At 46.8% G+C, this 23,239-nt stretch overlaps 1 protein-coding gene across 6 annotated transcripts in view; it reads right to left on the reverse strand.

Annotated features, from left to right (window-relative positions):
- Positions 1-23,239, reverse strand: part of UACA (uveal autoantigen with coiled-coil domains and ankyrin repeats) — a 350,198-nt gene that overhangs the window by 57,047 nt on the left and 269,912 nt on the right. For all 6 annotated transcript variants that reach the window (XM_085644675.1, XM_085644673.1, XM_085644671.1 and 3 more), the window contains exons 4-5: positions 21,456-21,520; positions 3,926-3,983 (exon numbers count right to left, since the gene is read on the reverse strand). In XM_085644675.1, the coding sequence (XP_085500801.1) occupies positions 3,926-3,983; positions 21,456-21,520 (123 nt within the window). The remainder of the gene's footprint in view (positions 1-3,925; positions 3,984-21,455; positions 21,521-23,239) is intronic.

Below are 23,239 nucleotides of genomic sequence, written 5' to 3' on the forward strand. Positions count from 1 at the left end.
TATCATATATCTCATTTTAATTCCCAAAGGATTTTGTTTGTTTAGCTCAAATACAGAACTGCATACCCCAAATTTGGAATGAAAGTAGAACTTTACTCAAGGAAGTGACTTTGCGTGGATTTGTTTACATATTTTCGAAGAACTGAAAGTTTGCGTTTTTTCAAAGTGTTTGAAAGGGTATCATTTTTATCCTGCCTGTTATTTCATGGATGGTCAGCAGATCAAAAAATTAATAAATAAATTCTGAATGGACAAGGGAGCCCAAAGTTGTATTTGTGAACCGAAAGCCCTATAATTGGCAAGCTACAACTTGAGGAAATATGGAGCGGTTGGCATTGCAGGACTTGCGGAGTCAATCCCAGGGCAGTCAGCATGAAGTATGAGAATGCAGGGCAAGGGTCTGTGAAGTACCCGCGAGAGCTACTGGGCACATTTTAGACTGTCAGTGGGTTTGGAGACCCAGTACTGGGTTTGCGAATCCCGCAGGAGGATCAAAAAGGGTACAAGAGTTAGAAAACTAACACAGGGTCCACTGACCCATATAAATATTAAAAAGTCCCCTCCCCCCACCCAAGCCAAGACACAAGGGGAGCCCTGTCATAGGCCGGGTCCTGAGGCCAAACCTCTTAATGTGCGGCTAAAGGGCATGTGCAGAGTGGAACGGGATCAAGGTCTGGCTGTAGGCCATGCTCTGAGGCCAGCTCTCACTGCACATTCCCAAAGACCTTGTGCAGGGGATGTTTCCTTCCTAAGGTGGGTTGGGTGCAGGCCTGGTTCAGTTCTGTAAAGCAGGGGTTGGCTGCCTGTGGCAGGGTGCAAGCAGGGCCTGGCCATAGGCCAATACTTCGGCTCTGTGCAGCGGGAGTTGGCAGTCCGTGGAGGTTGTGCACAGTGAATTGTGGGATGTGGTATATGATCAAACAAAATTCCTGGGAAAAAAAACAGGTGAAAGCGAAGTTAGCTTTAGTTATATTACTTTAACGTAGGGTTTAAAAACATCAGAAATTCACAGAAAATGGGAGCACGGTTTATGATTATTCTACCTACCTAAAACTGATTCTTTTCAATTGTTTTTATTTCTTATCTTGTGCCATAACTACAATTGCCTGTGCCTTTTTCCGTGAGATTCTGAGGGCTTTTTTTCCCTGCGAAACGGATCGGACTTCACTCTCCATAATTTCAGAAGCAACGCTACTTGGCCAACACTTGTATATGAAAATTAGTCATCTGTGAAATCACAGTGGGATGCCAAATCCCCATCTTTTACCCTTGGTCCTACTGAATATCTCTTAATAAATTGGTTCAAATTCAATGGGTCTAAAATCACCAGTTTAAAACCATTTCCTTAGCAGCTTCTTCACTATAGGCCCTCTGTGCTACTGCATGTGGTTTAAATGGTCAACCGTAGGCTGCAAACTAGTTCTGTGGTATTATTTCTTACAGAAATATGTTTGTTTCCTCCACTTTGTCGTACTGTTTTGAACTAAATGATTAGAGAGGCAGTATGCTTATATTGAAAGGTTCCTCCGTAAGGTTAGTCAACTGATCTGCATCCAGGACTTTATGGCATTCTCTCGTTTTCTTTAACTGGAGCTAGATTTCTAAACAATGCAGTTTTGGATTTTGGTGCAAGCCTCTCTGGATGGTGACTGTATGCCCAAGAGTTTTCTATGTACTGCACACATGGCCATGACCCTTACGGATTTGATTCATTGATCCATTCAGATGCACGCCTGATGTCATTCACAGTGGAGTATGCTTCTGGGGTACGATGGGACATTATGATAAACTAGACACAAGCCATAACTGTCTTCTAAAGCAAAACTAGTGGCTATGCTCCAAGAGAAAATACACCATATCCAGCGAAGCCCTCATCTGTATTACAGCCTATTTCCTACAGTACAGAAGGTCTGCAGTTTTTTACATTCCCCTCGATCATAAATGGCAAGAAGAGCAGAGCACAAGCAGTCCTTACTGTGAGCTGATAGCTGTCAAAGTGGCACCATTCAAACTTTCTGCTTCATCTGTCAACAGCGATTGGAGAGGAGAGATTTTGTTGCAAACTAATGAAAAACTCACTATTTGCTACAAAACTGAATTGGGCAGTAGAAACAACAAAAGGCATTCACGCATTCAAGCAATAGGTGCTTTTACTAATGCCCTAAGGCCTGCATCATACACTCCTCCTGGTACTGGTAGCTTTTTAAAAAAAGGCTCATATGTACAATGCCCAGAAAAGACTCAAGATTTCTTGGCTTGAGCATTACTGGCTGGTAAACAGGTTGTTCAGGTAAAGAATATTCCCCATTGAGAGATAGGTCACCATCGTCCTCCTGGTACTTGACGTTAATTTGGGTAGGACTTTAAGCTGGCTCAAATGGGACATTCTTCATCTTAATATCCTGTTTCCTGTAAATGCTGGAGTGGAAAAGGCAATACTTTACTCAGTGAATTATGCTCGAAAAGGAGAGGCAAAAAATGCCTTTGTCCGATATTAAAATGACCTTAGATGGTTTTGTCGATTAATTTGTCTACGGTGCCCTCAATGATGGTTTTAACAGCATTGATTCCTTCAGAGGAGTTGTCATTGATGGTGGTCCTGTCTACGGTGTCGTTGACGACTACATGTTCGTCGGTGAGGTGGACTTAGAAGTGTCAACCAACTGTCTTCAAAGTGTTTCATCGATGATTTGTTTTGCGGACGACTACATGGACAGTGATTTCAACTTCATTTTAGAGGAGTCGTGATGAAGATGCCTTTAGATGGCGTGGAAGGTTCAGACTGAGGCCTTTCTATCCCTGAAGAAACATCTTTTTTTCTTCGGACATTCCAGGACATCCGAAGCAGAACTAGGACGTCTAAGTAGAGGCAGCTCAGTACTTTTTAAAATCATCCTCCTGGGTTCATCTGAATATTCTCCATGTGAGGAATGTAAGAATGGTTTCTCTTGTGTGCCTTTATGGAGATTTCTGAATACCTTACTGATCATCTCCTGAAGACGGTTTCCTCCTTGGCCTTGATCTTTTGTAGCTACAGAAGTAATCTACCTCTGGTCCTTCGGGGTCTTGGCTGAGAATGTGAGCCAAATCTTGCATTCCTTGGCCATGTGTTGAGGATGGAGACAGTAGGTGCACTCCATGTGGGGGTCTTCAGACCGTACCATTAATTTCCAACAGGAGCCAAGGTCTGAAGAGGTCTTTTTTAGGATCATCAGCCAGACTTTCAGTCAGAAAAAAATGACAAAAGGTGAGGTAGGTTGTAGATAATAGTAGTGATCAAAATTGACTTCAAAATAAAGAAAGAATATTTCAGAGGAAAAACCTGAGCAGAGCTCAGGGAGGCTACCTTCACACGACATGCAGTAAAAAGTCTGAGGTATGGTAGTCCTTGAGGGGAGTGGTGTTGGCTCATCTGTCTCCTGATCGGTTGGAATTTGGTTCCTCTTAATGCCTGTAAGTAGCTTATTAAAGCTATTGTTTTAAGCTCTCAAAGCTCAATCTAGCATTGTACTGCTTACTTAAAAATTTGTGTGAGAATCCCAGCTTCATGACCTGGATGATTGTTCAAAATATTCAACACTAGAGAAGGAATCCTGATAAGGCCACAGAGCTGCCATTTCCCATATTGCTGTCATGGTGTTTGCAAGGTACATATAGTTCTTGCTCTATATTTCCTGGTCACACAACAAGAAACCACAGTAGCATGATACTGGCTTCATCGCCCGGCCCTTCCAAACCTTTCCGACCCATGTATTCTTTCTCCCTTTGCATCCTCAATAACCTTGTCTCATTTATCCCTCGATGGCTTTTCTCTATAATCACCACCCTCCTTCTTTTGAATGAGTGACTCCCCATGCCTCTTGTCCAGTCCATTCTCCCCCGCCATCTTATGCTTCTTTCCCTACATTGCATGCCCAGTCCTTACCTGCGTCATGCAGGGCAGTTCTACCCTGCAGGTCAACATTTTCGGTTGGGCAGTTAAACTGTAAAATAAAATGTGAAGATTAATTAGCTAATTTATACAAATGGCTTTCACTCTCCTATATCTTCATATACCGTTTAAATGCAGGCTTAAATATACAATTATTACTTAGTGAAGCAATTAATTTTATTAGGGTACTAGAAAACTCACTAAGAGACCACCCAGTACTCTGATTTGCACCAGATTATTGATGTGTGTGTAACAAATTAATGTGCAGCTCACTGTACTAGAGTTCACAGTGTTTCATTGAGAGCTCACTAGGTGGAATACAATCAAAATGCCCTTATAAAAAACACTTTCTCAAAGGCAAAGCATTAGGTCGTCTTTGCAGACAACCACTCCCATGGTGATGTCACTCTGCACAGGTACATCATCATCACTCATTCCACAACCTTGCCCACGTAGTGTTATTTTTATGTCTTGCGTGTGTTACAGCGCAAAGCGCTGCTCCGCCTCCGCGAGAGATTTTGTAGGAGAGGATTTTCAGAAAAGGGATTTAATCCCCGCCCCTCATTTCCATTGGCTGGCGTCACCGTTTGTGGTAAAAGGTGGCCTGTCATTGGAAATTAGGTTTCTGGGGTGCCTCCTTTTGGCTTTTTGTTCCGGCCCACCCGGACTTGCTTGTCTGCTTTCCTTCTGTCGTGAAGGTATTTCTTATCTTTGTGGCAACCATATGTTTTCACTCAGCCCAGTAAACACGGGGCTGAGAGAAAACAGATGGTGAGCGCTTGTTTTTCTCTGGCTCCCATCCCTCATCCTGTCTTTAGTTTACATGATGCTGGTGATTTGGTTATCTGTCTTATCACTCACCATGTCTTTAGTTTACATGATGTTTTAGACGTGTCTTCGTTTTTTTATTTGATACCTTTTTGAGTGTAATTCTGTTTTGATGTTAACGTGCTTATTTCCAACCAATTCGCTTTATTCACCACTTACTTTTTAAATTACGTTCATAAGGTAAAAAATGCTAATGTTTAATGCATAGGATATTGTCAAAGGGAACAAATATATTCTCAGATTGGGACACCTTGCTAAGGGTATATTTGTGCTTTTTAGAATTGAGTTGTCGCTTGTCTTGTTCTTTTGCTAGTGTTTCTCTAAGGTGGTCCCACCTCTTCAAGTAGGTTTTGCCAATGATTAAGTAGCAGCATTAGCCAAAGCCTTATTTATTGGTTGAGCAGGTGGTCCAGGTTTTGCAACTGCTGTCAATCGTAGCGAATGTGTGCAATCTGCCTTTCAAATAAGCACTGGTTCCATTAAAGTGAACGTTTTTCTTTATTGGCTAGGATGATGTTGCAGTTGTGTGGATTGATCAGTTAGTTAATTTAAGAATTAATGATTGGATTCATGAATAAATAGGTCAATTCAGAGGGATGGATAGATGCAGGGCTAGCTCTAGGCCAGTGTAATGTTCACCACCACCACGTCCACCACCACCACGTTCACCCAAACCACCACGTCCACCCAAGCCACCACCACCACCACGTCCACCACCACCACCACGTCCACCCCAACCACCACGTCCACCACCACCACCACCACGTCCACCACCACCACCACCACCACCACCACCCCAACCACCACGTCCACCACCACCACCACGTCCACCACCACCACCACCACCACCACGTCCACCACCACCACCACCACCACCCCTACATCCACGTCCACCACATTCACGTCCACCACATCCACGTCCACCACCACCATCATGTCCACCACCACCATCATGTCCACCACCACCATCACGTCCACCACCACCACCATCACGTCCACCACCACCACCACGTCCACCACCACCACCACATCCACCACCACCATCACGTCCACCACCAACATCACGTCCACCACCACCATCACGTCCACCACCACCATCACGTCCACCACCACCATCACGTCCACCACCACCACCACCATCACGTCCACCACATCCACAGTCCACCACCACATCCACAGTCCACCACCACATCCACAGTCCACCACCACATCCACAGTCCACCACCACATCCACAGTCCACCACCACATCCACAGTCCACCACCACATCCACAGTCCACCACCACATCCACAGTCCACCACCACATCCACAGTCCACCACCACATCCACAGTCCACCACCACATCCACAGTCCACCACCACATCCACAGTCCACCACCAGAACCACCACATCCACAGTCCACCACATCCACAGTCCACCACCACATCCACAGTCCACCACCAGAACCACCACATCCACCACCACCACATCCTCCACTACCATGTCCACACCACCACTACGTCCACCACCACCATGTCCACCACCACATCCACCAACACGTCCACCACCATGTCCACCACCACCATCACATCCACCACCATCACATCCACCACCACCACCATCACGTCGACCACCACCATCACGTCCACCACCACCATCACGTCCACCATCACCATCACCATCACGTCCACCATCACCATCACGTCCACCATCACCATCACGTCCACCACCACCATCACGTCCACCACCACCATCACGTCCACCACCACCATCACGTCCACCACCACCACCACGTCCACCACCACGTCCACCACCACCACCACGTCCACCACCACCACCACGTCCACCACCACCATCATCACGTCCACCACCACCACCACGTCCACCACCACCACCACGTCCACCACCACCATCATCACGTCCACCACCACCATCACGTCCACCACCACCATCACGTCCACCACCACCATCACGTCCACCACCACCACCATCACGTCCACCACCACCACCACCACCATCACCATCACGTCCACCACCACCATCACGTCCACCACCACCATCACGTCCACCACCACCATCACGTCCACCACCACCATCACGTCCACCACCATCACGTCCACCACCATCACGTCCACCACCATCACGTCGTCCACCACCACGTCCACCACCACGTCCACCACCACCACCACTACGTCCACCACCACCACTACGTCCACCACCACCACCACGTCCACCACCACCACGGCCTCCACATCCACCACCACCACCACGTCCACCACCAACACATCCACCACCACCATGTCCAGCAGCAGCACCACGTCCAGCACCATGTCCACCACCACCACCAACACCACCATGTCCACCACCACTATGTATACCACCACATCCACCATCACGTCCAACACCACCACCACGGCCACCACCACCACCACCACATCCACCACCACGTCGACCACCACCACGTCGACCACCACCACATCCACCACCACCACATCCACCACCACCACATCCACCACCACCACATCCACCACCACCACATCCACCACCACCACATCCACCACCACCACATCCACCACCACATCCACCACAACATCCACCACCACATCCACCACCACATCCACCACCACATCCACCACAACATCCATTACCACATCTAGCAGCACCACAACATCCACCACCACATCCACCACCACCACGTCCACCACCACCACGTCCACCACCACCACGACCACCACCACCACGTCCACCACCACCACGTCCACCACCACCACCACGTCAAGCACCACCACGTCCATCACCATCACATCCACCACCATCACATCCACCACCACCACGTCCAACACAACCACCGTGTCCACCACGTCCACCACCACCACCACGACCACCACCATGTCCACCATCACCACGTCGACCATCACATCCACCACCACGTCCAACTCCACGAACCGTGTCCACCACGTCCAACACCACCATGTCCACCACCATGTCCACCACCCCCACGTCCACCACCCCCATGTCCACCACCATGTCGACCACCATGTCGACCACCATGTCCACCACCATGTCCACCACCATGTCCACCACCACCACGTCCACCACCACCACGTCCACCACCACCATGTCCACCACCCTCATGTCCACCACCACCACGTATACCACCACATCCACCACCACCACGTCCAACACCACCACCGTGTCCACCACGTCCAACACCACCAAGTCGACCACCACCATATCCACCACCACCACGTCCACCACCACCACGTATACCACCACGTCCAACACCACCACCACCACCACCACGTCCACCACCACCACGTCCACCACCACGTCCACCACCACCACGTCCACCACCACGTCCACGTCAAGCACCACCACGTCCACGACCACCACCACCACATCCACCACCACGTCCACCACCACCACATCCACCACCACCACGTCCAACACCAACACCACCACCGTGTCCACCACGTCCATCACCACCATGTCCACCACCAGCACGTCCACCACCACCACATCGACCACCACCACATCCACCACCACCACAACATCTACCACCACAACATCTACCACCACGTCCACCACCACATCCACTACCACAACATCCACCACCACGTCCACCACCACCATGTCCACCAACATCACATCCACCACCATCACATCCACCACCATCACATCCACCACCATCACATCCACCACCACCACATCCACCACCACCACGTCCACCACCACCACGTCCACCACCACCACGTCCACCACCACCACGTCCACCACCACCACGTCCACCACCACCACGTCCACCACCATCACCATCACGTCCACCACCATCACCATCACGTCCATCACCATCACTGCCACCATCACCATCACTTCCACCATCACTTCCACCACCACCATCACCATCACGTCCACCACCATCCCGTCCACCACCACCACCACGTCACCACCACCACGTCCACCACCACCACCACATCCACCACCACAACGTCCACCACCACAACGTCCACCACCACGTCCACCATCATGTCCACCATCACGTCCACCACCACGTCCACCACCACGTCCACCACCACAACCACGTCCACCACCACCACATCCACCACCACGTCCACCACCATGTCCTCCACCACCAGCACCATGTCTCCAACCACCACCATGTCCACCACGTCTACCACCACCACGTCCATGTCCTCCACCTCCACCGCAACGTCCACCCCCGCCACGTCCACCCCCGCCACGTCCACCACCACTGCCACGTCCACCACCACCGCCACGTCCACCACTGCCATGTCCACCACGTCCACCACCACCATGTCCACCACAACCACATCCACCACCACCACGTCCACACCACCACCACACTATCACCACGTCCACACCATCACCACGTCCACACCACCACCACGTCCACACCACCACCACGTTCCCACCACCACCAGGTCCACATCCACCACCACGCCCACCACCACCGTGTCCTCCACCACCACCACCACGTCCACACCACCACCAGGTCCACATTCAGCACCAGGTCCACATTCACCACCACCGTGTCCACCACCACCGTGTCCACCACGTCCAACACCACCACCACGTCCACCACCACCACGACCACCATGTCCACCACGTCCACGACCACCATGTCCACCACGTCCACCACCACATCATCGACCACCACATCGACCACCACCACATCGACCACCACCACATCCACCACCACCACATCCACCACCACCACATCCACCACCACCACATCCACCACCACCACCACCACCACGTCCACCACCAGCACGTCCAGCACCAGCACGTCCAGCACCAGCACGTCCAGCACCAGCACGTCCAGCACCAGCACGTCCAGCACCAGCACGTCCAGCACCAGCACGTCCAGCACCAGCACGTCCAGCACCAGCACGTCCAGCACCAGCATGTCCAGCACCAGCACGTCCAGCACCACCACAACGTCCACCACCACCACCACGTCCACCACCACCACGTCCACCACCATGTCCACCACCACCACGTCTACCACCACCACGTCCACCACATCCGCAATGTCCACCACCACCACATCCACTACATCCGCAATGTCCACCACCACCACATCCACGATGTCCACCACCACCACGTCCACCACCACCACGTCCACACCACCACCAGGTACACCACCACCAGGTCCACCACCACATCCACCACCACGTCCACCACCACAACGTCCACCACCATGTCCACCACCACCACGTCCACCACCACCACGTCCACCACCACCACGTCCACCACCACCACGTCCACCACCACCACGTCCACCACCACCACGTTAAGGCTTTACAGAGTAGATTAAGGCTGTTCGGCCCTCACTAAAGATAGTCGCAGGTGCAGGTAGAAGGGATGTTTGGCAAGGATTTTAGGGGGAGAGGACATGGGAGAGTTAGACGAATAGAACAAGCATTAAAAGTGAAATACGTCTCGCCTTTCATTAAGTTAAGGTAATTTGCTTTGCTATAAAATACCATTAGCACTGCAAATGGCTTTAACTTAATCAAAGGCGAGACCTATTGCATTTTCAATGCTTGTTTAATATACTGAAGAAATACAACCATTGGCTTCAACTTTAAGGTGTGCCCAATTATACCGCAGCTCTCATATATTCGGCATTTATTCAGTAATCACTTTTTTTTTTTTGAATTAAATGACCCAGATGCTATACCAAAGGAGCAGTGCAATGACGCATTAAACAATAATGCCAATTTTCGGTGGTTGAAGATGTGACTTTTTCATACTGGTCGTAAAAACAGTGCGGTAGCAACGCTGCTTGCAGAGTGTATGCTAGGCACTGTTCTTTGCTGCTGCTCCTTATCTGCCAATCGTTTAGATATGGATACACGTGGATGGCATGTCCATGCAGGTAAGCTGTGACGACTGCCAACAGTTGGTAAATAGGCTTGGGGCTGTGGTTACGCCCGTAGGAGAGAACTTTGAATAGGTAATGTTTTCCGCCTACCATGAAACAAATGTAATAATGGTGAACTGAATGCACAGGTATGTGAAAGTAGGCGTCCTTGAGATATAGCGCAGTCATTAAGTCACCTTACAGTAGTAAGGAGATTGACATCTTTACACATGACTGAATTCACAAAAGGGGGCTTAGGGAGATTTAAGGACCAGCGAAGGCTACCTCCCCACTCTTAAATAATATCACAAGAAAGCCACAGGTCTGGGAAGCTACAGAGGTCAGAGTTCTAGTGTCGTCCACTAAACCACACAGATGGGGGGAGTCCCTTTTTAGGACGGTTCCTCTCACACACCAATGGTGTCATGCTTCCTCATAGGGATGCCTCCTCACATAAGGGACCGAGTCTCTACGCGGGCTACAGCCCCCTCTCTACAAGGGAGGAGCTCAGCATGTTTTTAGTTATGATAAGGCGGGTATACTAAAACTCTATGTGAGCGTGGTGTGGTAAAAAAGTGCAGTGCTAGTGTGAGTGTGATTTAAAACTAGCTACGGGGTTAGCATAACAGAAACTTTATTCCAATACCCATTGTCAGGATTAAAAAACAAATAGCTTAGTCACACAGATATCGCAATAAGGAGCGTCTGTGTTAGTAAAAGACCAACATGTTTCGGCCATGAGATCTATTCAAGTGTCACGGCCTTCTTCAGGGTAGATTATTCAGCTACTGCAATTCAAGGTGAAGTGTGTTGTCTACACACTTTGTGAACAAAACAATGTGCAATAATAAAATATTATACTGAACCAGTTGGGTACATTGTTCAGTATTTCCTTTCCATAACCTGTGAAGGAAACAAGACTCAACATATATGTACAAGCAATGTGAAATGCAAAACAGGTATAGTTGTCTAAAGATATAGTTGATCCTGTCATCTCAGAAACATCAGACAATGTCTAAACATATAGTCAGAATGTAAACAAGATGTACGACTCACCACTGTTGTTTATAGAGTTCTCTACATCAGTCCTGACATATTAGCCGAATGGTACGTGCGCCGCACCTATCAAAGAAGGTTCATGAAGTTTCCAAACCAAGAAAAAGAGAGAAAATGCTGTATGCCTTACTTCTTTATGACAGTCACCACCCTAAGGCTTGCGTGACAACCTTCCATTCAGACAGTTCCTGAGGTTGAGACGAAATTGTTCAGATGTGGTTAAATATAAGGAACATGCCTCACGACTGAGAAACAACCTGTTGGACAGACACTACCCGTCTGCCCTGGTCAAGAAGTCTGCAAAACGTGCCTTCAACAATATTCAAGAGTCTTTACTAGATCATTCAATAACAAAACAAACACCCTCTGAACTGGTTTGCGTTGATACCTTTAGCACCCTGTCCCATACGGTTAAGAAATCAATACTGCGCTATTGAGACATCCTCAACAAATGCCAGTTATCATTGAAGAAACCCCTTTTTGCCTTCAAAAGGGGACACAGCCTGAGAGACTGTCTAATACACATCAGACCTCCACCTACAGCAGTTCCCAGGCCAAATACTCTCTGGAATCTACCTGCTGTCCAAAGACACTACCCATGTGGTTCCTGTACAGCGTGCGCCCAAACGAGACACATCAAATGCATTGACATAGGGACACAAAAACCCTGGGCCTTTTTACACCACACCAACTGCAATAGTGGAAGGGTGGTGTATCTTATTACCTGCCCTTGTGGCTTAAGATATGTGGGTATGACCACCAGGAAAGTACACACTGGCATACTTGAGCACAAAAGTACAATCCGGTGTGGTAAACAAATGACCAAACTTACCAAACACTTGTCAGACATGCAACACCAAGCAGATTCACTACGCTGGACAGTTCTGTATACACCGAATCTTAATTCAGCCACCCCAGGTTTAGCCACCAAGCTTCTCAGTCTAGAGTAGAGATGGAAGTACAGATTGGATACTGCCAATGTGGGGCTCAACTATTACATCCCCTGTCTGGCCCTACCTTAAACTGCATATGGTTTGCCATCTGTCCCTTACCACTAATTTCCCCCGCTGCTCCTGCCCGGTCTGTAACTGGACTGTCAACTACTCCCGGTGATAGCCTCCATTAGCCTGTCAATCAGCATTCAAATTCACTAATATGGGATCGCTTTCCTGGCGTCCCAAATGTTTGCCTTGGGCATGATATCCTGGACTGTCCTACGTTGATGAGTCCCCGTAGGCACTCACCTGTGTACCCCAGCGCTTGGCATGCTCATACAGTTTCAGCCTCACTCGTCTCCGTGACATCCGAGGGCCTGCCTCTCAGAACCAATTACCTCTCTCCCCTCCCGGCCGCATGGACTACATTTCCCATGCTCCCATAACTTCCGGCGGATATCTGGCCGCTAAGCAAACTCCACCGGCAAACAATCAGTAAACCCCTCAGGCACTATTTAAACTGGTTCCGTACTAAGGCTCGTCCTCCAGTTCCACGGACGGACACCTTTACGGATCAAAACGCTGCTAATATGCGGTAAGTCCCCCTTCAGCCTCACTTCACTTCTCACCACTCCGAGCGCCAGACGAGCATTGCGCCCACCAGCGTAGTTTGCTCTATCTCGTTTTTACAACAGCGCTTCAGATGCCATTTTTCGTTTTCCATAGTTTGATACTGCACTTTGAAGCTATTCTAGGCGCCCTACTTGTACTGCGCCTACTAGCGCTAATCGTTTCCTCGCCAGCTTTCCAGTCCCGCTGCCTGTCAATGTCAGGCGCTATGCTTCCCTTAGATGCAAAAGACACACAGTTGATGGACGGAATGCAGAACAAATCAAAACATTCACCCCCAGTCAAGAGATCTGGGTTAAATCCATAATTCTTTTGCTCACCTTGACACCCCAGTTTTCCCTTAGATGCAGGCAGGTATTTATCAAGCCTCTTCATCTATTGCCACAGGAACATTCTCTGGATATCACAGCCCCGTTTTCCGACCAGTGACCCACAGCACCCTCCCTCTGTCCTCCCGTAGCCTTCACAGTCTATGTGTGAATCCACTATTCCGTAGGTCTGCCAACAGCATGTGTTTTGAACGGCAGTCTCCTTTCAGAATAGCGCCCCCGTTGCACCACACCATTGGCATTGTGTCCTTGTCTCTCCACCCTCACTGTTCAGTGGGGAGGCTTGCGGTAGCCTGGTCATAGGAGACCGTTTATCAACATGATAGTTATACATACACACGCAGCACTGACTACCCTCCACTTTCAAATCCTGCCATCGCATTCAAAGTACTACAGCATTTTATCTCCTTTTCTCTTCTTCTTGGTTTGTAAACTTCATGAACCTTCTTTGATATGTTCGGCGCACGTACCATTCGGCTAATATGCCAGGACTGATGTAGAGAACTCTATAACCAACAGTGGTGAGTCATACATCTTGTATACATTCTGACTATATGTTTAGACGTTGTCTAATGTTTCTGAGATGAGAGGATCAACTATACCTTTAGTCCACTATACCTGTTTTGCATTTCACATTGCTTGTATATATATATGTTGTGTCTTGTTTCCACCACAGGTTATGGAAAGGAAATGCTGAATAGGATACCCAACTGGTTCAGTATAATATTCTATTATTGCACATTGTTTTGTTCACAAAGTGTGTAGACAACACACTTCACCTTGAATTGCAGTAGCTGAATAATCTACCCTGAAGAAGGCCGTGACACTTGAATAGGTCTCTAGGCCCAAACATGTTGGTCTTTTACTAACACTGACGCTCCTTATAGTGATATCTGTGTGACTAAGCTATTTGTTTTTTAATCCCGACACCGGGTAGCGAGAATAAAGTTTCTGTTATGCTACCCACATAGCCACATTTAAATCACACTCACACTGCACTTTTTTTACCACACCACGCTCATATAGGGTTTTAGTATACCCGCCTTATCATAACTAAAAACATCCCTGAGCTCCTCCCTCGTAAAGAGGGGGTTGTAGCCTGCGTATAGACTAGGTTCCTTACGCGAGGAGGCCCCCCTATGATGAAGCATGACACCATTGGTGTGTGAGGGGAACCATCCAAAAAAGGGACTCCCCCCATCTATTTGGTTTAATGGTCGACGCTAGAACTCTGACCTCTCTGTAGCTTCCCGGACCCGTGGCTTTCTTGTGATATTATCTTTTAAGGTGACCCCATGAAAATGTTCTGATCAAATGAACTTGTTCAATGGTTGAGGACCGTTTGGGTGACAACCTTGGGCATGAGGAAATAGAGGAAGTAGATCTCCGGTCCTTGCTGGTGTGTGGGAAAGGTCTCTACGGCACCCTTCAATAGAAGAGCTTGTACCTCTTCCTCTAGTAGATGCAGATGGTCTGAACTACAGAACAACAAGGTGTGTATATCTTATTTCTCAAATTGCCTGGTTGATGGACCAGCCTCTTCTTCCTCTGGCTGTTGTGCCCCCTTGAGACTTTCAATTTGTAGAATATTTTTGATGCCGAAGAGGTCACTTTCCCGTTACATATTGTAACGCACCCAGCATTTGTACTATTTGTGTTTGATTGATATATATATATATATATATTTATTTTTTTAACAGCAAACGCAAGGCAGGTCTCACAGTCGACACCTTGTGGTCGGGTGAAGGGCGCAAATTACATACAGTGTGGCGGTAAGGACCACAAGTATTTAGAATTACACTGAGGACAAAAATGAAGATTTGCTTCCATGCCCGAGTCTTTAGTGCATTCTCGAGAATGGTCTTGAGACCTCCTGATGAAAACTTTGAGGCATCCCCATCGAGGAGAATAGATGAAAACAGAGATAAAGATCAAATGTGTTTTATGCAAGCGATTGTAGTTCTTCTCTGGAGTAGCTGGATCCAAAACGTCTGTTGGCGAGTTTTCACCACTTCAATATCGGAGCAGCGTCCCTAACGCCCAAGCCCAATGGCAGAAGAAAACAATCTAAGGTGGAGCCGCTGTGCTGATGATTTCTGGAACAGGGGAGGAGCAACAACAGGTCTTGGGACTAGCTTCCTCAATGATAAACATATTGCAAATGTATGGGCCCCACATTAGATGGCAGGAGAATGTAGAGCATGTTTTATCTACAGCCACACATTCAACAGACATCTTTGTATTATATCATTGTATTATTGGATCAATTTGCCCGGAGGAAGAACAACGCATGGTAAAACATGTGTTTGCTAAAGGAGGCTAAATAAGAAATATAATTTCTTTAATAGTCAAAACTTTGGAAATCATGTGAAATAGAAACCAAACATGCAAATAAATCTTTAAATGATGAATCTTTGTATCTTTTGTATGGCGCCTTTACAAAAGTAAACCGGATTTAAATGTTTATTGCCTCTGCATATTTCAGCACCGATTTCACTGGTTGCAATGTAGCACTCCTTGGCTATTTTCAGATGAAGAAGGAATTTAAGGAAGGTAAAATTGTAAACTTTAAGTCTTGAAGGCTAGCATTCCTGTTTTGGAGTGGTAGCATCAAGCTGAGTTTAGCAGTGTGACAAGAACGGGTCCAGAGCTGGAGGTCTTGGTGGTGGTCAGGGAAAATGAGACTGGAATCAAAAAGTGATTTTGAACCACAATTGGAGGCGTAAACAAGATTTTAGCATAGGATTAAACTGAAAGATAATTCTTTCATGGTTAGACATAAGGTTTTTAATGTCCCCTATTATATTATGGAAAAGGGAGTCTAATGTCACTTATGGGTTTGTACGAAATAAGGTAAACAAAATTATCAAAATTTGCTTGTGGTTGAGCCGGCTAGCCATTGATTTGTGGTGTAGTCTCTAACATAAATAATCCAATGTTGCTTTTGCATCTACAATGTTTACTCAGGTGCAACTCAAGTAAAAACAAAAGAAAAGCTAGCCTGCCTGTGGGCTCCTATTCTATGTTATTTTCAAGCTCTTTGCACTTCACAATTAAAGTATCTCTTTAAATTCTGTTGTATATATTTTGCAACAGAAGTATGAGCAAGACTATTGGTCACCTTGCAGAGGTATATGCATATTCATGGATGATCAAATATCAGTAGAGATTGCTTGCCTTATTTATTTGTGCAACAGTTGTGAGAGAAATGTCAAATCTGATGGGTGCATAGTTGCACTTGGGGATGTTGTAAGGCATTCTCAAAACAGAGAGGTTCCCCAATCAACCATAGATTAACCACATTTTTTGATCGTGGGAAGTAGAGCACTGCAGCATCATGTGCAACTGAAATAAGAAGGTATCAGAGAAAGAAATAGGAATTAATTGGAAAAGATAATGCCGGACTTCTCCAAAACAATTTAAAAGTAAATACAAATTGACAAATCTCTTCCTTAATATATACACCCAGACCAATGTGGGTTCCTCCGTAATCACCAAACCTACGATAATATTCGTAGAGTACTGCACCTGATTACAAAAGCAAACAGGCGCAAAAGACCGATCACCCTGACGATCGACGTGGATAAAGCATTCGATCGAGTGGAATGGACTTTACTACGATAGGGCCTGATCAGAGTGGGACCAATTATGCAATGATGCATTTGGGCAGCTTACTGCCCCCACACTTTGTTACGTTATGCAGATTTGTAGAGAGCCCTATGACCCCGGGAGGGTATCCTGGCACTGAGCAAGTGTGAGCTTAGCTAAACCTACGGCCTAGTTGGACTACTCAAAAAGCCAGGTCTTTGGCTACTTGTGGAATTCAAGAGGTGAGGGGGATGATCTTATGTGTATCTTATGTGTAGTGGCAGGATGGCCATGCTTTAGGAGCTATGTAGGAGAAGGCTCGACCGCCGGATCTGGTTTTACATATGCATGCCACCGAAGCCCAGATCACTTTGGGAATGGATATGGGGCTGTCAGAGTGTTGATAAGCCAAGCTCGCTTTTGACTAACCTGGGCCTATGACTTCTTCCCTGATGATTTGTGACAGCTCCAATGTTGGCTTCCGGTCGAGCAGCAGTTTTAGTTTATCTGGCATACCTAGGTGGGCTGAAGGAGAGATAATACTGTAATCTTTGAACACCGGTAGTGGTTTTACCCTACTCAGTAGAACTAGGAGTGTCCGAAGCCACGAAAACAAAATGTGGAATCGATGGGCCTGAATTACAGGACCCTTGTGAGCCTGCTATGCCAGCACCAGTTTTTATACTTTGCAGCACATTGTCCACATACTTGGCAAACAAGGTTTGACCGTCCAAAGGCATGTTGAGGATGTAAGCCTGTACTTCTGGATGGAACGATTTAGACCTGCGCCAACCCTGTCTCCACATTACCCCACACCTGAAGGCTGACCAGCATTTGAGACATACATTGCTGCATCTCTAATGCAAGCGGATGCCTTAGCCCTTCCCTCACAATGGGCGTAGCTTTTTTCCCTCCCACCCTCAGGGATTAAATCTAAGCAAAGTAAAATGCAATGCCACATTTGGCAGAAGTAGCCGTCTGGGAGGGTCATGGAATTTGCTGTTTTGTTGGATTTCTCTGCCATCTAATTGACTCTGCAGCTTAAATTGTCAATACATCTCCCATCTTTGTCCTGAGAAGTATAGGCCAGAGCAACAGGATTCTATGACTGACTAACTACTACAATAATTGAATCTGGCCTAGGATGGCTAGTTAAATATGCTGGACCAGACTCTGGTGCATTACTTGTTCTGTAGACGGTACTTCGATGAAATGTCAACTTTGCTTTTCATAGAGGATTCAGGACAGGAATGGATTTAGTTATCTTTCTGGGCTACTGGAAAAAAATCATACACGAAATACTGCTGCCTGTTGCACTGAGGACACTGGGAGGTCCAAGTTCTTTGCTGTCCATTCTAGCAGTGCATGACGTCAGGTGAGGACATCTAGTGAAGAGTGCAGAAAGATCCTATCACCTTCTGTGGGCAGAATGAAGTTCCTTAATTCTTCCTCACTATTCTTTTTTTAGAGACCTAACTATCCTCCTCATCTAGGACTGCTTCCTGATCACTATCAAGACAGTCTTCATCTCCAGGTGAAAGAGATGTGGGGCAGCGGCCAGGGTGCCTGACTCCGGGCTACGGGGTTCACGGTTTGATCCCTGGTGCCGACGGCAGTTTAGATTCAGGGCAATAGCTCGCTTAATCTTCCCGACGGCCCCCAGCGCCGGGACACCACTTCGGAGGTAGCTGTGCGCTTTACAAATACTGGTATTTCATTTAATGTCCCTAGGCGCTGGGGGGTACGAGACGTGACACCAATGGCAGTATTGGTGGAAGGGACAGAGGCTGTGGTTGAGGTCGAGGTTGCGGTGTAAGTGGCGGTGTCAGAGAACATGGCAGAGGTGCTGATGTTCTTGATGGAGGATCTTGCGGAGAGTAGAGATACTGCAGTTGAGGAATCAGCATTTTGAATGTCTATCATTTGTTACACTGCAACCATGAACGCAAGGCACCTGCATTACAGGAGGTTCAATATATTGGCACATGGGTTCTTAGGAGGCCCACTGACTTTTGGGTGACTTACGAATGGGAACATTTGGGGCTCATAAACCTCATAGTCCCGCTCAAAGTGTAGGTCTGTTTACTCTTCTGGAGTCTCTCCTTCATGCTCCGCAATGAAGCGCAAATGCAAGTACACAGTACTGTAAGCTGTTTTGGAGGTTTGTTTTTGGTGGCTGACGCCAGCATCTACCTGAACAGGCAATTGCATAGAAACCTTCAAAGTTGAATGTGAATAGGCAGGTTATGTTTACAAAGCTGGAAAAAGTAATTCTACCATTAACAGCAGTTGACAGTACAAATGCAGTGGATGATTTGACTATCAAAATGATAGCCATCAATGAGTATGCCGCTGGAGCTGCCTTCAACAGGGTCATCGTTTACCAGGTTCTTGCAGTGGTCGATGGTATAGTCTTGGATGGTGATGACAGGGCACGGTCTGAAGACTCCACCAGCGAGACTAATTGACGGGGAGGTTGTCAGCAAGGTCTGCCTTTTTGGCACCAATGGAACGGTCTTTATTTATGATGATTTAAACATGACTTCCAGTCAGAGCCTGAGGAGCAGGATTTTTGAGCCGTTTTCAGCGCTTGTCGCTGCTATTCTTTTTTTAAAGCCTTCTCTGATGAAAACTTGATCTTGTTCTTGGATGGGGTAGCTGGAGGGCTGTTAGACTAGTCATCCTTAGTGTGGTCTTCCTCCAAACTTTCTGCCTTCACCCCTACTATTTCTGCAATTCTCATTTTGTTGTCCTTCAGATTCTGCACTTTACCACTGCTAACCAGTACTAAAGTGTTTGTGCTCTCGCCCATAAACATGATAGAAAGGTCTTATAACTAATTGGCATATTTAATGTATTTGTAAGTCCCTAGAAAAATGGTATCCAATGTACCCAGGGCCTGTAGATCAAATACTCCTGGTGGACCTGCAGGGCTGATTGCGCCACCCACTTAAGTAGCCATGTAAAGCATGTCTCAGGCTTGCCACTTTGACATGGTAAAATAAATCTATTGCCAGACCCAAGCCTTCTTTTTTAATTCATATAAGTCACCTCAACGGTAGGCCTTAAAGCTGAAAGCAGATCTGGTTGAAGACCAAGTGGAACGCAAAATGCAGCTGATGGAAGGTCAAAGATAGGTAAGAGCAGAGCTTTTTCTGTGAACTCCCTCACACATGAAGTGCAGTAGAAATCTGTGCTACGGTGGTCTCTAGTAGAGAGCACAGAATCTCCACCTCATTCAATGAAATTTGGATTGTTTCAAATGACACAGGACCTAGCATCGCAGCCTCATTGGAACTGCTGCTGCGCGATGCATCTCCATGCAAGGGCTTTGCACTGCCCACTGCAGCTCAAATGTGCTGCCACGGTGTGATGCATTCCCACGCAAGGATCTTGCCTTGTCATCGCAGCTCCCCAGAACAACTGCTACACGATGCATCTCAATGCCAGGACCTCGCATCACCTCTGCTGCACGATACATCCTAGAGTCCGGACTCCACATCAATCCGCAACCAGGATTTGTTGTACTTTGTTCAGTGGACCACAGCATCTTCATCTCATTCAATGAAATTTGGATGGTTTTAAATGAGGTGGATGTGCTTCCAAACAAACAAGGTTGTTAGGCCTATTGCCATTGTAACAATTCACTATTTAAGTTTACTGAAGATTCCCAGCCTTTCAACAGGAGTCAAGCATGTGAATTTATGAAAAAGCCAATTATGGAGAACTTAATATTCTGACAAGGAGTCACTTTTTCAAATTCTGGTTCCTTCTCCCACAATGCCTTACTTGTCATCCCTGCACATATGCCTCAACTCAATTATGGCAAAGAGAAAGTGGTCTTGTAATTTCAGAACTCTCTCATTGGATAATATTCATTTATGTATGTAGGTCATGGTATTTTATATAGCACCAACCTAGCTAGAAAGCGACGGGGCACTGTACCTTACATGTGGGGAATGGGAGGAAAGCTACAAGACTGTTTACATCAAGTGGGGATTACACAAATATAATTAACACATTGCATTCCACTTTTTTGTTTAAGAACTGGGAGATTAAGTGATCTGCCCAGAATCACAGGATGTTCAGTCAAGTGCTGAGGCTGAGATTCAAATTGACAGCTCTGGCGGGTAGGTCACATCTGGTCATAAAGACTAGATTCACTTTTCTGCTCACAAACTGTGCCCCTGAATACACCACTTCATCTGAATGACTCTCCATTACTCCCTGGTCTACAGAGAATGCCTGCCAAGTGCTCTAGGAGCATTACTGCAAAAGGGTCAGTGGCTTACCTGCAAAAGCTTCTGTAAGCATAGAGAGTGTCCATATTTGGCAGACAGATGCAAGGCATTTCTTCCTGTGGAGATACAGAAGGCAGGCTTTAGTAGAAGATATAGCTAGACTAAAACAGTGTGTGTATAGCTTATTAGCATAGACATTCCAGTACATGGAAGGTGTTAAAGCAATATGCAGTGAAAGACTAGATCCATCAAGGCATAAAATTCAGTAAAGTGGAAAGAAGGAATAACTTCTACAGGCAAGAAGTTATTCCTTCTTTCTCCAATTCTCTCACAGGGGAATCTCCATTGAAGTCATAAGCATTTGAATAGTTCGGCCCACGTGTGGGAACCCCGGAGCACTTAAGTGTAGACGTTCACCTTCTTCAGGAAGGCCTGCAGAAACACTTAAGAACATTAATGTGCAACCTAGAAAACAGGCTACATTGGAGAAATACTTCAGATTGTTCTAACAAAAGGGTTAAAATACCCCTGAATACATATAATTTTGAAGTGAAAATTTGATAAAACAGCTTAAATCTCTTTCACAAACCCTTTTCTGTAAAGGAAGAAGATAAAGGATAGCAGGACAGATTAGCCCTACAGGCTGCCATTTTGTGTGTCTGTGCCTTTAAGGACTCAGATCACCAGTATCCCATCATGCCTAGCAGGTGACAGTTCCCTCAGATGTTTTTGAAGGAATGTGTTAGCGATAGGTAATCCCAATAATATCCGCTGTTATGTCCACCGGGGAAGCAAGTGGGTCGCTTATGACTTCAATGGAGAGTCCCCTACGAGAGAACTGGAGAAACGATTCCTTCTCGTAGGGGATCTCCATTGATAGTCATAAGCGTTTGAACTGAATAACAAGTCTATCGTCACCAACAGGGCAGTGGAAAATAGAGGAATGACAATAGGCTTGAAATAAGCAAATACATTTCTGAGGGAAGCATGTCCTACTTGAGCGTCTGCTCGAGCATTCAAATCCAAACAGTAATGCTTGGTGAATGTGTGAACAGACCACTATGTAGCCGCTTTACAGATATCCATTATAGGGACATTTCTCATCAAAGCGGCAATAGCTGATTTATCTCTAGTAGAGTAGGCCTTTGGTCTAGCTGATAAGGTCTAGTTGGCTTCTTGAAAGCATAAGAGAATTCAAGACACTATAAATCGGGAGATAGATTCTTTGGAAGTGGCTAAATCTGTACAGACCGGCCCATGATTTATAAACAATTGGTCTGATCCATGTATGTCAAACGTCTTGTTTAGATAAAACTTCAAGACCCGCCTCACATCAGGTAATGAAGAGTTCTTTAAGCCACGGTTGAAGGGTGCTGAAAGAAAGTTGGCAATGAAATTGTCTGATTACCATTAAAGTCCGAAACTACCTTGGGGAGGAATTTAGGTCTAGTCCTCATAACTAACTTGTTAGAGCGGAAGACAGTGTAGGGCTCGTCAGAACATAATGCCTGAATTTCGCTAACCCGTAATTGCAAGGAGGAAAGCTACTTTCCAAGAGAGATGCTGTGGGGACGCCTTATGTATAGGTTCAAAAGGGGTCTGCATGAGACGTGAAAGGACTATGTTAAGCGCCCAGGGCGGGGAAAAACACCAAATAGGAGGGAAAACCTTCTTTAGCCCATTAAGAAAGTCCTTGATCACTGGGATTTTGAAAAAAAAGAGGTTTGTGAATTACATTTTCTGTAGGCAGTGAGTGCAGCCAAGTGAAGTCATATGGAAGAGAATTGCAAACCAGATTTTTGGAAATGGAGAAGATAGGGAAGAATGACATCTTC

This window comes from Triturus cristatus, chromosome 3_1, assembly GCF_964204655.1.
Source record: "Triturus cristatus chromosome 3_1, aTriCri1.1, whole genome shotgun sequence".
Classification (NCBI taxonomy): Eukaryota; Metazoa; Chordata; class Amphibia; order Caudata; family Salamandridae; genus Triturus; species Triturus cristatus.